Source organism: Papio anubis, chromosome 1 (assembly GCF_008728515.1).
Source record: "Papio anubis isolate 15944 chromosome 1, Panubis1.0, whole genome shotgun sequence".
Classification (NCBI taxonomy): Eukaryota; Metazoa; Chordata; class Mammalia; order Primates; family Cercopithecidae; genus Papio; species Papio anubis.
In genome coordinates this window covers 205,045,801-205,062,251 of record NC_044976.1, presented here as the reverse complement: position 1 = coordinate 205,062,251, position 16,451 = coordinate 205,045,801, and the positions used below count along the sequence as shown (strand labels likewise).

At 45.6% G+C, this 16,451-nt stretch overlaps 1 protein-coding gene across 1 annotated transcript in view; it reads left to right on the top strand.

Moving 5' to 3' along the window:
• The window catches only part of GNG4 (G protein subunit gamma 4), a 95,635-nt gene that overhangs the window by 62,439 nt on the left and 16,745 nt on the right, over positions 1 to 16,451 (top strand). Inside the window, exon 3 of the mRNA XM_009197138.3 lies at positions 922 to 1,030. Within this exon, the coding sequence (XP_009195402.1) occupies positions 944 to 1,030 (87 nt within the window). The 5' untranslated portion in view covers positions 922 to 943. The remainder of the gene's footprint in view (positions 1 to 921; positions 1,031 to 16,451) is intronic.

Here is a 16,451-nt window from a genome sequence, read left to right as displayed (position 1 = left end):
CCTGTCCCCCAGCTCTCAGGCTTTAGTTGTTAGGCTTCCTTTGAAGCAGATTCTTATTAGACGAGGCAACTGTGATGTGTGTAGCACATGCTTTCTGTGAAACAGGTAGCACTACGGTGGTCTTAGTCACGGGCATCAATGTGTGTTGGGTTAGGGAGAATTTCTTCCGCCTCCCTCTAGAAAACAAATACATGCTTGGGATAGGGGTGACAGAGAGAGAGAGAGAGAGAGAGAGAGTGTGTGTGTGTGTGTGTGTGTTTATTGTTGCAAACAAACTCCCAACACAAAGTCTGTAAACTTTTTGGAAGGACAACAAATTAAAATTAATAAAGCAATTTTATTCATTAGAAACGTGTGTTTTGAGTCATAGATTGCTAGAAGAGGCCATTTGAGACACTCAGCTAGGCTTCGAAGCTTTAAGTCTGGGTTCTGGATCCACAAATGTTGGCTGTAGGACCTTTGGCTATTGGTTTAATTTCTCTGATTTTTGCACTTTGTTCCTTTGCAAAACAGAAATTAATATCGTCCCACTAACTCTATGGGCCGCTAGAGGAATGAATGACCAAACGTGTGTGAAAGTGATTGATGATTCACAAAGCACTACACAAATGTCAAGCATTACTTATGGTCATGATGGTGATGGTGGTGGCAACGGTGGGGGTGATGGAGAAGTTGTTCTGGAACCTTCTGTTCTTACTCTCCCCGGGACTGAGAAAGTTTTTCCAAACAAAAGCATCATGTCTTGCTCCTCTTACTCGAATGAGGCATTCCTTTCTCTTGTCCCAGGAGGTTTTCTACCGAATGCTGCCCGTGCTCCCAGATGCCCCCCGGCTTGGACAGAGAAGCTGTAGGTGGTGGGAGGTGGGGTCCCCTACCCTTGGAAAAGCAGCTCTTCTAACCCTTCTATTTGGTTACTTCTAGGGGCAGTAGAATAAAAGAGGGCATGTCTAATAACAGCACCACTAGCATCTCCCAAGCCAGGAAAGCTGTGGAACAGCTAAAGATGGAAGCCTGTATGGACAGGGTCAAGGTAAGCATGCATGCGTCAGCCCCACCCTCCACCCGAAGCTCAGCTCAAAACATTCTTCCTGCTTCCAGAGCAGCCTTGTGAGAGTTAACACGTCACCCAGCACAGCATCCAGCCAACCTTGGCAGCTGTAACATTTACAAATGAGTGTTTGCTTCAGAGTTCTAAGTGTGCCTAAGGATTCAAAGGATGCAAAACACACAGTGTGCATGAATTCCACAAGGAGTCTCCAAAAATAGACTCATAATTCATCTCGGCTCTATTTAGCTCTGTTGTCGTGCCAATAAGCAAGAAAGAGAGTTTAGCAATGAGATCAATCGCTTTTCTGCTGTGATACAGTGCCTCTGAGGTTCAACAACATCGGATATTTTGACAGGATTATTGTTGAGGGTGGAGCTCTGAACCATGCCTGGGTTTGTCAAATATTCCTTTGGGGAAAGTGAAGAAAGGCTCCAGATACCTCCCGTTGTATTCATTTCACTGATGAGTGCAGGTCTCTTCACGCTCGGAGGATTGAAGCAAGATGAGGCCACGTCTTCTCCAGATGCCACTCAGAGGTGAGCAGGAGGCCAGGCAAAGCATGTGGCTCTGAATGAGTGTGTGAGCATGGCGCTCATTCACTGTAATAGAGTTGAAAGGAACCCCAACTCTGGTGTCAGGAGCCTGATGCCAGGAGGCTCCTTGTATCTGTGGTCTTGGGGAACACAAATCAGGGGTCTCACTTGGGCATCTGGGATTCAAAAAACACAGAATTCATGGCAATGGGCGACTCCTGAAGCCTTCTATCGGCACAGCCTCCCTGACCCCGCCCTCAGGAGTCGCCCGTTGCCATGGATTCTGTGTTTTTTGAATCCCAGATGCCCAACTGAGACCCCTGATTTGTGTTCCCCAAGGCCACAGACACACGAGCCTCTGTGTGGACAGTTATTTTTTCCCCTGGAGCTCTGGGGGTACAACCTCTCTAAGGAGGCAGAAAATATGCACAGAAAGTGACATGAGGGTATATGAAGCAAGGAAGGAATCCAGCGTGATGTAAGTCGGTGTCACTGGACCCATGTTACTAGAGCATCTACATCTCATACATACCGATACCAACTGCAAATTAGATGTCAGTCCTTGGTCTCCAGGCTAGAGGAGGGAGCAAGGTTAGCACCCAGAAACAATTCTAAGACAGAGCGGGTCCCAATAGTGTAGAAAGAGGTTTCAAATGAATGTTGCAGGCATCCCGTGCTCCAGCAGTGCAGACAGGAAAAGGGTGAGGACTGCGGTGAAAGCCGTTGCTGGGCACCTAATCTATACTTGCAGGGTCCTGGGAGAGACATGTGAAGGCGACAGTCTCCTCCGTGTGGATCAGGGAAGACTTCTCGGAGTTGTGAGCTGTGGCTGGCTCTGAGCTGATAGTGGAGGAGGAAAGGCCAGTGTGAGCTAATCACGGCTCGTGTGGAGCAGCTGGGCAGCTGGAAGAGCTGCAGGTTGTGCTGGGAAGAGAGCTATGGGAGGAGGGTGCCATGCACACAGGTGCAGAAGCCGGAGCCATGAGGTGACAGGTGTTTGAGGTGCACCAACCTGTCAGCAATAGACGGAGTTGTCAGAGGCGAGGAGGTAGCTGAAGCTCTGAGTAATCAGGAGAGGCAAGGAGGGGCAGAAATCGGGTACAGTGTGGAGCAGACAGCAAAGATGGGATCAGGGAGGCAAACACACCAAGAAAAGCAACAGAACATGGAGAGTGAACGTGGGAGGCACTAGGGAGAGAGAAGTTAGAATCCAACTGTCAAGCCCCACGGCCAGAGGCCTGAAAAGACCGTGGGTCCCAGTTTGGGCTATAAGGCAATTCTGTTTTGCCCGGGCGTTCTCTTCTGGCAAGGAAGATAAATTCTGCAATAGCATCTTCACCTGCCACAAACACCACCCCAGCCCCTGTGGGGACCGGGTGTCCTCACGAGTGAACACTTCTTCAAGAGTCACTTAGGCACACACGCTGTCACTGAAAGACGGAGGAAAGTTAAAGACAAATGAGTTACTGTATGAGTTCATTCTCACATTGCCGTGAAGACATACCTGAGACTGGGTGATTTATGAAGAAGTGTGACTGGCCCGTGGTTCCACAGGTGGTCCAGCAGGCACGATGCCGGCATCTGCTTGGCTTCTTGGGGCGGAGGGCGGGAAGGCCTCAGGAAACTTACAATCATGGCAGAAGGTGAAGGGTGAGCAGGCACATCTTACATAGCAGGAGAAAGAGAGAGAAGTGGGGGGCGCTACACACTTTTTTTTCTTTCTTTCTTTCTTTTTTTTTTCTGAGACGGAGTCTCGCTCTGTCGCCCAGGCTGGAGTGCGGTGGCGCGATCTCAGTTCACTGCAACCTCCGCCTCCCGGGTTCATGCCATTCTCCTGCCTCAGCCTCCCCAGTAGCTGGGCCTACAGGCACCTGCCACCACGCCCGGCCAATTTTTTGTATTTTTGGTAGAGACGGGGTTTCACCGTGTTAGCCAGGATGGTCTTGATCTCCTGTCCTCGTGATCCGCCCGCCTCGGCCTCCCAAAGTGCTACACACTTTTAAACAACCAGATCTCTTGAGAACTCACTCACTATTATGACAACAGTACCAAGGGGGATGGTTTTAAACCCTTCATGAGGAACCACCCCCGTGTCCAATCACTTCCCACCACGCCCTACCTTCAACACTGGGGATTACAATTCGACTTAAGATTTGGGCAGGGACACGATCCAAACCGTATCAGTTACTCAGGTGGTATTCAATCAAAGGGATAGGCAACCCAGACACGGTGGCTCACGCCTGTAATCCCAGCACTTTGGAAGGTCGAGGCAGGCGAATCACCTGAGGTCAGAAATTCGAGACTAGCCTAGCCAACATGGTGAAACCCCATCTCTACTAAAAAATACAAAAATTAGCCAGGTGTGGTGGCACGTACCTATAATCCCAGCTACTCAGGAGGCTGAGGCAGAAGAATCACTTAAACCCAGGAGGTGGAGGTTGAAGTGAGCCAAGATTGTGCCACTGCACTTCAGCCTGGGCAACAGAGCAAGACCCCATCTCAAAAAAAAAAAAAAAAAAAAAAAAAAACAACGGGATAGGTCACCGTATTGCTGTGCTGACTGTAATGGAAGCATGGATGCAAGATTCCTCAGAGGGCCTGCCAGAGGCTAATTCAGATCCTGTGGTAATTCCAGGGAGTAGGCCAGTGACAGCTGTGTCAGATTCGGTTCAGAAGCAGAGTTGGTGGAAACAGAATGTTGTCATTGAAGAGAGAATGCCATGGCCGCCTGAGGAGAGAGCTGAACCTAGGAACTGCATCTGTGCCAGAGATGCATGAGCACATATGGGTGGTTTTTTTTGTTGTTGTTGTTTTTCTTGCTTGGACAACCTTGAACATTAATATATAACATACAATTTATCATTTTAACCATTTTTAAATGTACAATTCAATTCAGCAGTATTAGGTGCATTCACAATATTGTGCAACCATCACCACCATCCATCTCCAGAACCTTCTCATGTTCCCACACAGAAACTCTGTACCCATTCAGTGCCAACTCCCCATTTGCCCTGCCCATCCCTGGTGACCACCATTCTACTTTTTTCCTCTATGAATTTGACTGCGCTAGGTATCTCATATAAGTGGGATCATACAGTATTTGTCCTTTTGTTCCTGTCTTATTTCACTTAACTTATTGTCCTCAAGATCCATCTATGTTGTAGCCTGTATCAGAACATCATTCCTTTTCAGGGCTGAGTTGTATTCCACTGCATGGATAGACCACATTTTGTTTATCCATTCATCCATTGATGGACACTTGGGTTATCTCCACCTTTGGACTATTGTAAATAATGCTGTTATGAACATGGGTATGCAAGTATCTGTTGGAGTCTTTGTTTATTGTTGTTGTTGTTGTTGTCGTTTGAGATGGAGTCTCACTCTTTCACCCAGGCTGGAGTGCAGTGGCGTGATCTTGGCTCACTGCAAGCTCCGCCTCCCAGGTTCACACCATTCTCCTGCCTCAGCCTTCCCAGTAGCTGGGACTACAGGCGCCCGCCACCATACCTGACTAATTTTGTTTTTGTATTTTTAGTAGAGACGAAGTTTCCCCGTGTTAGCCAGGATGGTGGTCTCGATCTCCTCACCTTGTGATCCACCCACCTCGGCCTCCCAAAATGCTGGGATTACAGGCATGAGCCACCACTCCCGGCCTGGAGTCTTTACTTTGGTTCTTGTGGGTACCCACAAGTGGAATTGCTGGATCATATGATAACTCTATGTTCAACCTTTTTACTTTTTTTTTTTGAGAGACAGAGTCTCACTCCGTTGCCCAGGCTGGAGTGCAGCGGCATGATTTCAGCTCACTGCAACCTTTGCCTCCTGGATTCAAGCGGTTCTCCTGCCTCAGCCTCCCGAGTAGCTGGGATTACAGGCGTGCACCACTACACCCAGCTAATTTTTGTTTTTAGTAGAGACAGGGTTTTACCAAATGTTGGCCAGGCTGGTCTCGAACTCCTGACCTCAGGTGATCCGCCTGCCTTGGCCTTCCAAAGTGCTGGGATTACAGGCGTGAGCAACTGCGCCCGGCCTTATGTTCAACCTTTGGAGGAACTGTCACACTGTTTACACAGAGGCTTCATCACTTCACATCATTACCAGCAATGCATAGGAATTCCAGTTTCTCCACGTCCTGACCAGTACTTGTTTTTGGTTTTTTTTTTTAATTAATGTATTTACTTTAATTGACAAGTAAAAATTAAAGTCACTCACTATCACAACGACAGTACCAAGGGGGATGGTGTATATTTATGGTGTACAACATGAAGTTTTTGACATAGGCATACATTGTGGAATGGCTAAGTCAAGCCATTTAACATATGCATTCTCTCACATACTTAGTTTTTGTGGTGAGGACACTTAAAACCTATTTTCTTAGCAATTTTCAAGTATACAATACATTGTTATTAATTGTAGTCACCACGATGTGCAATAGATCTCTTTAATTTATTTCTTCTAGCTGAATTTTCCTTTTTTTTTTTTTTTTTTTTTTTGTGATGGAGTCTTGCTCTGTCACCCAGGCTGGAGTGCAATGGCGCAATCTCGGCTCACTGCAAGCCCTGCATCCCGGGTTCAAGCAATTCTCCTGCCTCAGCCTCCTGAGTAGCTGGGATTACAAGTGTGCACCACCACATCCAGCTAATTGTTGTATTATTAGTAGAGACGGGGTTTCGCCATGTTGGCCAGGCTGGTCTCAAACTCCTCCTCTCGGGTGATCCTCCCGCCTCAGCCTCCCAAAGTGCTGGGATTACAGGCCTAAGCCACAGCAGCCAGCCCTGAAACTTTGTGTCCTTTGACCAACATCTCTCTAATCTCACCACTCCACAGCCTCAGGTAGCCACCATTGTACTCTCTATTTCTATAAGGTTGACTCTTTTACACTCCACATATAAGTGAGATCATGCAGGATTTGTCCTGTGCATGGCTTTTTTCATTTAATATAATATCCTTCAGGGTTACCCATATTTTCTCAAATAACAAGATTTCCTCCTTTTTTGGGGCTCAGTAGTATTCCATTGTGTAAATATACCACATTTTCTTTATCCATTCACTCGTTGTTAGACAGGCTGATTCCATAACTTGGTTGTTTTGACTAATGCTGCAATGAACACAGAAGCACAGATCTTTCTTTGACATACTGATTTCATATCCTCGGGTTATATACCTAGTGGTGGGATTGCTGGATCATATGGTAGTTCTATTTTTAATTTTTGAAAAACATCCACACTGTTTTCCAAAATGGCTGTACTAATTTAATTCCCACCAATGGCATACCAGCGTTCCCTTTTCTCCAAACTCAGCAACACTTGTTATCTTGTGTATTTTTGATAATGGCCATCCTAACAGGTTTGACGTGATATCTTGCTGTAGCTTTAATTTGTATTTCCCTGATGATCTAGTGATGTCTGTTTTTTTATTAATAGTCACCCTAATGAGTGTGAAGCTCACACATGGTTTTCAGCCCTAGACATCCCTGGTTTCCGGGCACAGTGTGACTTTGCAGAAAAATCTATGTGATGCAACGCTTGACAAAAAAAAAAAAAAGGTGCATCTTGGTATCAGTCAGACTATAAGAATGTGGAAAGAAAGGGGAGCTGTCAAGGGCCTTGAGGAGGGAAGAAAGAGGAAGTCACTAGGGAAAGGCACTGGCCTTTCTGGGATGGGTACAAGGTTAACTGCCAGAGAGGAGGAAGGAAAGAGGGAGCCTGGACAAGAAATGACAGAGGGCAGCCCTGGGAAAGGAGGAGAGGAGCAGTTTTTAGAATCCACTGAACTTGCACACACATGTCAGAAATACCAGGGCCAGATGACAACACTGAGATGGGGTTTCACTATGTTGGTCAGGCTGGTCTCAAACTCCTGACCTCATGATCCACCCGCCCTGGCATCCCAAAGTGCTGGATTACAGGCGTGAGCCACCATACCCAGCTGGTGTTTGAGACCAGCCTGACCAACATAGGGAAACCCCATCTCTACTGAAAATACAAAACTTAACCGGGCGTGCTGGCACGCGCCTGTAGCCCCAGCTACTCGGGAGGCTGAGGCAGGAGAATTGCTCGAACCCGGGAGGCGGGCGTTGCAGTGAGCCGAGATTGCACCACTGCACTCCAGCCTGGGCGAGACAGCAAGACTGCATCTAAAAAAAAAAAAAAAAAAAAAAAAGAAAACACTGAGATGGATTTTCCAGGGAAGAAGAGAAGGCTAGGCCCATAATGACCGCATGGTGAGAATGCGGAATGGGTGAATGTGCACACGATGAGGGGGCAGGCTGCATGGGAACCAGCTGGAGGGTCCATGGGAGGAATCATGGCAACGCCTAGGCCCACAGAGCTGGCTCCCAGGTGAGAGCACGGCTGATGGGAACCCAGAGAGGACATCCCAGGCAAGGGCAGGTACCAGCAGGAAACCAAAAGGGAGCCCCCGGGATGGCACGGTGTGTAGCCAACCATAGGGCCCATCGCCAGGCTCTGTAGCTTACTGTGCTCAGAAGAGTTTCTAAGGAGGAAGGAAGGAAAAGAAGGCATTTGCCGCCTAGGAAAATAAAGGGGAGATCTGTCATTGGGAAGAGAAAGGAAAATATAACTGCATTAAGCAGTTCTGGGGTTGCAAAAGAAAGAAAGAGTAATAGTGCCAATTCAGAGAGGTCTGCACGATTCGTGGAGGAAAAACGTAGCTGAAATATTCATTATCATCTTGAAGTTCTCTTGGTCCCCATTTGCACAAAAGCTCAAGTGCAAATATAGACTTTTTTTTTAGTAGGGGATATAGATTGAGGCTTTACACCACAAAGCCCATAGCAAGACCTTAAACCCACACACAGGGTGGTTCAGAGACCTCCTCCCTGCCTCCATTCATTTAATGTTTATCGAGAACCCCCTGCTGCTTGGCCCTTCTCCCAAATTACCACCCCCAATCCGTGGGACTCTTCTCCATCTTGCCTAGAAGCACATCAAAGCATTTCTCAACAAAGATGTGTGTTCTTTGCAAACTCTTATCAGCAGCTAAAAACAAGTAATGTTCTCCAGGTTGTCACCAGCATGAGGAGGATTCACCATGGAACCTGTATTGCCTCACAAAAAGCACAAAGCTTGGAAAATAATACCCAGGTTTCTAAAAAAGAAAGAGCACATGAAAGATGAATTTTGGAAACTATATGGGTTCCCAGGGAAAGAATACCATCATAGCCTTATTCTTTTTTCTCACCCATCAGAAGTTCAAACAATCTAAAACTCTATTAGAAAAGTACGTATATGGTCGGGCACAGTGGCTCACGCCTGTAATCCCAGCACTTTGGGAGGCCGAGGCGGGCAGATCATGAGGTCAGGAGATCGAGACCAGCCTGGCCAACATGGTGAAACCTCTCTCTACTAAAATACAAAAAAACATTAGCCAGTCTTGGTGGCACACGTCTGTAGTCCCAGCTACTTGGGAGGCTGAGGCAGGGGAATCGCTTGAACCCGGGAGGCACAGGTTTCAGTGAGCCCAGATCATGCCACTGCACCCCAGCCTGGCAACAGAGTGAGACTCCGTCTCAAAAAAAAAAAAAAAGTACATATATGACAGTGATCACTAAATAGAGAAAATCTGACAAGTGATTGTGGCAGGTCAGAGCTGAGCAGAGTGTAAGAGGCCTCGCTGGAGAAAACAGTTCCTGAAGCCAGCCTGCACAGCCACAATGCAGAGTTCAGCTACTGAGAAGTCGTTCTCCCAAGGGTGAAGTGCAGCGCTCCCAGGCAGAGCCGGGACACAGGCTCCCAGGTGGGCTTCCACGCTGCCTTCCACGTGCCATCCCTCAGGGTGCCCTGATTCTTCTGCCCCAGAGGAAAGGGAAGTTGCTGACATTGGGTCAATCCTATGTCTGTGACTCAAGCGGCTCTGGGGTGGACAGACACCCTCAAGCAAGCCCAACTCTCAGCCAGGGACTGGGAGGAACTGATGGAATGGCCAAGGAAAACTGGCCAAGGAACATTCTGCCCAGTCTCGTTTGCCCTGGCAGATAATTTCAACATCCATGGGGTGGGTGTGCTCACAATTCCTACAAGGGCTGCCCTTAAGCTGAGATTAACTTTGCAAGCGCAAGCTTTATTTGCTGAGTGTTGACAGATCAATATATTGTTAGGCCTGTGTTCTATAGACTAGTGAAAACATGAGTGCAAGAAGAGAGGAATTTCAGGCGATGGATGCATTCAAAGTTGAAGCCCAAGAAATGCAGGAGAACTGGCTACAGATGGCCCTTGACTTACAATGGGGCTACCTCTCAATAAACCTATTATAAATTGAAAGTTCAACTTATGATATTTTCAACTTAGCGATGGGTTTATGTGGATGTGATCTCCCCTGGTAAGTGGAGGAGCGTACTGAATGCATATTGCTTTCTGCCACTGTCAATTTGAAAAAATCATTCAGCCAGACCATCGGACGTCAGGGACCCTCTGCATTTAGAGTGAAATAGTGCAGAAAGATACTGACATCAAAGAAAAGAGATTGTGGCGGGGCGCAGTGGCTCAAGCCTGTAATTCCACCACTTTGGGAGTCTGAGACCAGCTTGGTCAACATGGTGAAATCCCATCTCTACTAAAAATACAAAAATTAGCCAAGTATGGTGGTGGGCACCTGTAATCCCAGCTACTCGGGAAGCTGAGGCAGGAGAATCACTGGAACGCAGGAGGTGGAGGTTGCAGTAAGCTGAGATCGCACCACTGCACTCCAGCCTGGGCAACAGCGTGAGACTCCATCTCAAAAAAGAAAAGAAAGAAAGGATTGTGTCGTGACAGATACTGGCAGTTATTAACAATCTTCCTTCATAAAAACTAAGAGAAATTTGGAGAAAACAGAAGAAGAGAAAGAGCTATTTTTAAAAAGGGTATCATCTGATGCTTAAAAGAAAGGAGAACAAATAATCAAAAAAATACTTTAGTCAGGAAATGCAAGGACACAAAAGTTGAATTTACAAGTCTTCAAGATATTTCTTGTATATACTCTCCTTATTCTGTTGATAATTTCTTTCAAACTATAAATTAACAAGAGTGGCTGAACACATCTTTAAGCATGCAGCTTACTTAAAGCGCTTCCAACAAAGAAGCAGGACATCTGGTGGGTTGAAGTGAGAATGTAAAAAAGTCATATCCTTTTCAGGGGCCTTTAATGCTTGTTTTGAAAATAATACTACTTCTCTGTTCATTACAATGGCACTTGTTTTTTTTTGTTGTTGTTCTTGCTGTTTTTTGAGATGGAGTCTCTCTCTCTCTCTGTTGCCCAGGCCAGAGTGCAGTGGTGCGATCTCCCACGCCCACAGGTTGAGACTCCGTCTCAAAAAAAAAAAGGAAAAATAAAAAAAGACTCACACTTGGAAATAACTGAAATGTCTAAGGATAGGAGACGGGTTAAATAAATTACTGTACATCGGGGGAAAATAGATATTAAAAATGACATTTTAGGAGAATATTTCCTGGCCTGGATATATGATCACAATATACTGTTCAGTGATAAACCATGTTCTAAAAAAACAATAAATGTACATTATGGCCCCAGTTTTATAATAAATGTAAAACAAATATAGATGGAAAAACATCAAAAGGTAGTGGTTATAGATCATTCCAATTATCCTCTTTATATTTGTCAGCATTTTTCAAAAATTTAAAAAATAAGCAAGTACCTAATCTTAACACTTTGAGAGGCCAAGATGGGAGGATCACCTGAGGTCAGGAGTTCAAGGCTAGCCTGGACAACATGGTGAAACCCTGTCTCTACTAGAAATACAAAAATTGGCCGGGCGTGGTGGCATAGGCTTGTAATTCCAGCTACTCGGGAGGCTGAGGCAGGAGAATTGCTTGAACCAGGGAGGCAGAGGTTACAGTGAGCCGAGATGGCGCCACTACACTCCAGCCTGGGCGACAGAGCAAGACTCCGTCTCAAAACAAAAGAAACAAACAAACAAAAAAGATATTCTAGTATTGTATTTTTACCGTACCTTTTCTATGTTTAGATATGTTTAGATACACAGATACTTACCATTGTGTGACAGTTGCCTACAGTATTCAGTATAGTCACATTCCTGTAATCCCAGCACTTTGGGAGACCAAGGCAGGAGGATCACTTGAGCTCAGGAGTTTGAGACCAGGGTGGGCAACAGAGTGAGGCCCTGTCTCTACTAAAAATTCAAAAAAGTAAGCTGGATGTGGTGCACACCTGTAGTCCCAGCTGCTTGGGAGGCTGAGGCAGGAGGATCGCTTGAGCCCAGGAGTTTGAGGCTGCAGTGAGCCCTGATCATGCCACTGCACTCCAGCCTGGATGAGAGTGAGACCCTGTCTCAAAATAATTAATTAATTAACATTTCCAAAGTTTGTAGCTTAGGAGCAGTAGGCTATACCCTGTAATCTATAGGCTATACCCTAGTGTGTAATCGGATAGACCATCTAGGTTTACGGAAGTACACTCTGTGGTGTTCTTACAATGATGAAATCACCTAACAAGGCGTTTCTCAGAACATAGCCCCATCATTAAGCAACACATGACTGTATACACAAGAAAGTGTTTGAATCAATATCAAATTTCCCTATGGAAAGGGATACCAATTTATATTTTTATCAGTCATGTATGGCTGTTTTCCCACATTCTCGCCCAAAACGCCATTCATTATGCCATACCAATTTAACAGATAATAATAATAGTAGCCAACACTTACTGAGTGCTTACTGTGTGCTGTTCTGAACAAGTCACATTAAATTCACTCAATTCTCATAGCAGTCCAATGAAGTGGGTACTCCATTATATAAAGGAGGAAACTGAGGTCTATAAAGATTAATTAACTAGCCTAAAATTCAGCAGCTGGCAAGTGGTGAGAGCCCAGGGATAGGAAACTAGGGAGTGCGTCTCCAGAGCCTTCGCTCTTAACCTTTATGTCATACCATCTCTTGATTGCTGACGCCTCATTATTTTAACATAGATTTCATTGACTGTTACTAGAATTAAACTAATTTTGTATGTTAAATTCTTCTTTTGCTAATTGGCTATTCCTACCCTTTACCCAATTTTCTATTGTAGTATTATAGAATATTTTAAGGCCAGCACAGTGGCTCACGCCTGTAATTCCAGCACTTCGGGAGGCCAAGGCAGGTTTGCCTGAGCACAGGAGCTCAAAACCAGCCTAGGCAACATGGCAAAAACCCATCTCTACAAAAAAATAAAAGATATAGATATAGATAAAATTAGCCGGGTGTGGTGGCATGTACCTGTAGTCCTAGCTAGAGGCTAATGTGGTAGGATCACCTAAACCTGGGAGGTCGAGGTTGCAGAGAGCCAAGATTGCGCCACTGCACTCCAACCTGGGTCACAGAGTGAGACCCTGTCTTTTAAAAATTTATTTAGCCCGGGAACGGTGCTCACACTTGTAATCCCAGCACTTTGGGAGGCTGAGGCGGGCGGATCACCTGAGGTCAGGAGTTTGAGACCAGCCTGACCAACATGGTGAAACCCCGTCTCTACTAAAAATACAAAAATTAGCTGGGCATGATGGCGGGCACCTGTAATCCCAGCTACTCGGGAGGCTGAGGCAGGAGAATTGCTTGAACCTAGGAGGCAGAGGTTGCAGTGAGCCAAGATCGCGCCATTGCACTCCAGCCTAAGTGACAGAGTAAAACTCCATCTCAAAAAGAAAAAAAAAGAAACAGAAGAGATGAAACTAATGAGTTGGAAAGGAAGGTGGAAAAGCTAAGGAAAGAATTGGAGGGAGGTAGGAGGACCGCTGGAAAGAGCGGAGCGTGTCACACATACTGTGGAAAACCGCAGTGATGACCTGGAGACAGGCTTCAGAAAGGTGCACAGGAAACAAAAGAAACAGATGGAGTGTCAGATCGAAGCAATTAGAAGCTGATAGAAATCCAGACTGACAACAGCATTCCCACATTTGTATGCGAATGTTCCTGGCAGAGAGAGTAAATGGAATAGAAAATACTCTTAAGGATATAACATGAAACGACTTCATTAAATAAAGGAAGACCTGAATCTGCAGGTCCGAACTGCTTGCCATATTCCAGAAAAGAGTGTGAGAGAAATGATCGACACTGAAACACAAATACTGCTGAGGGTCTTAATCTCAAAAGGAAAGAGTGATCTCCCCATCAACAAATAAGTCAACAGCAAAAAGCAAAACAAAAACAATACTACTAATAAAGAGCCCGTTAAGAATATAGGCAGAAGAGGCCAGGGCGCGGTGGCTCACACCTGTAATCCCAGCACTTTGGGAGGCCGAGGGGGAGGCGGATCACCGGAGGTCAGGAGTTCGAGACCAGCCTGGCCAACATGGTGAAACCCCGTCTCTACTGAAAATACAAAAATAAGCTGGGCGTAGTGGCGGGCGCCTGTAATCCCAGCTACTCGGGAGGCTGAGGTGGGAGAATCGCTTGAACCTGGGAGGCGTTCAAACACTGCTTCAGTAAACAAGGAATGAGGTCATGAGGAATCTAATGAGCCAAGATCGTGCCATTGCACTCCAGCCTGGGCAACAAGAGCAAAACTCCATCTAAAAAAAAGAAAAAAAAGAAAAGAATATAGGCAGAAGAAGCAGTCAGTTAGGACAAATACCCCTAACCTTGATTACATTCTTTTTTTTTTTTTTTTTTTTTTGAGACAGGGTCTCGCTCTGTCACCCAGGCTGGAGTGCAGTGTCGTGATCTTGGCTCACTGCAGCCTCCGCCTCCCCAGCTCGAGCAATCCTCCCACTTCAGCCTCCCAAGTAGCTGCAACTAGGTTTTGCCATGTTGCTCAGGCTGGTCTCTAACTCCTGAGCTCAAACAATCCTCCCACCTTGGCCTCCCAGAGTGCTGGGATTACAGGCATGAGCCACCACACCCAACCTGGGTACATTCTTAACATGTGTTAGGAGCTTGAATTTTCACACCAGCCCTGAGATGTTGGTGCTATGAATACCCATTTCACAAGAAAACAGGCCCAGGCCAGGTGCAGTGGCTCACGCCTGTTGTCCCAGCACTTTGGGAAGCCAAGGCGGGAGGATCACTTGAGGTCAGAAGTTTAAGACCAGCCTGGCCAACATGGTGAAACTCCATCTCTACTAAAAATACAAAAATTAGCCAGGTGTAGTGGCGAGCACCTGTAGTCCCAGCTACTTGGGAGTCTGAGGCAGGAGAATTGCTTGAACTTAGGAGGAGAAGGTTTCAGTGAGCCAGGATCATGCCACTGCACTCCAGCCTGGACAACAGAGCAAGACTCTATCTAAAAAAAAGAGAAATGAAAAAAAGAAAAGAAAAGAAGAGAGAAGAGAAGAGAAGAGAAGAGAGAAAAGACAAAAGAGAAAAGAGAAAAGAAAAGAAAAGAGGTCCAGAGTTGCCATTTGATGAAGGAAGGATACAAACCCAGAACCTTGGGTGCTATCACTACACTACAGTGCCTCACCCACAAAGGAGGAAAATCTCAGTCTGGACAACACTTCACCACAGTTCTGAAGATGTCAGCCCAAGGAGAAACAGCATCTACAGTGAATTCTCTACCCAACCAAGTGGCCATTTATGTCCATGGCAACATATATATATTCTCAATTATGCAGAAGTTTAAATGTAATGCAAATACGTGCTGCTTTTCTTTAGCAAACTTATTTCATTTTATTCAATTGAATTTCATTATAGGAGATACAGATGTGCGTAATTATGTTAATTTACACATGATAATATACATTAAGACCATAAGAAAGCTTCTGAGAAAATTCCTGCTCAGTCAAAAGGTCCTCCCGAGCAGGGGCTGAGGGTCTTGCACGTGGCTGGATCCACACACGATCTGAGTCATAGGAGGCACTGAAGGCACTGGAGGCACTGAAGGATGGGCTTGATGTACTTGGAACAGCTCAGTCACCTGTTTTGATGCAGGGCCTGTTGCAGGTGTGATGACTACAGTCAGAATCATGAGTGCTAAAGGAATTTGCCAAGGCAGTCATAGGTTTAAAAAAAAAAAATAGCAGATTTATTAGAGGGAAAGTACATTGCAAGGAATCAACGGGCAGCACAGCAGAAAAGGGACTGTCTTCAAAAAGGCAAGGGCTGGAAGGAGGCTTTACAGGGTCATGCTGGAGGGGTTTCGTGCAGTTACAGTCCTGCTGCTGGGGCTACGTGCAACGTGAGGGAACAGGATGTTGTGCAAGGGGCTGTTTGTGGTTAGCCGTCTCTCAGAACAATTGTTCTCCCCAACCCAGGACCCCTTCCTCATTGTTGCCTACTTATGAAGATTTCTGGGCCCAAATCAATGTTATAGAAATGGGATCAGGTGAGACAATCCATGTATCAGCTACGAATAGACTCAAAAGAATTGGAAGTAGGGTCTTGAAGAGAAATCTGTACATCCGTATTAATAGCAGCTTACTCACGATAGCCAAGGCATAGAAGCTACCTAAATGTCTATCAATAGATGAATAGATAAACAAAATGTAGTATATACTTAAAGCAGAATATGGTTCAGCCTTAAACAGGAAGGAAACTCAGACACATGTGACAACATGAATGAACCTTGAGGACACTGTGCTAACAGAAGTAAGCCAGGCACGAAAAGACAAAATATTGTATTCCACCTGTAAGAGGTACCTAGAGTAGTCAAATTCATAGAAACGGATAGGAGAATGGTGGTCTCCAGGGGCTGGGGGAAGGAGAGAATGGAGGGTTGTTTAATGGAAGCAGAGTTTCAGTTTTGCAAGTTCTGAGAGGGGTGGTACTGATAGTTGCACAAGAATGTGAATATACTTAATACTACTGAACTATATACTTAAAAATACTTAAGACGATGCATTTTATGTCACATATGTTTTATAGAAATACACCTATATTATATATATGTACACATATATTTGTATAAACATACAGTCCTGTAAT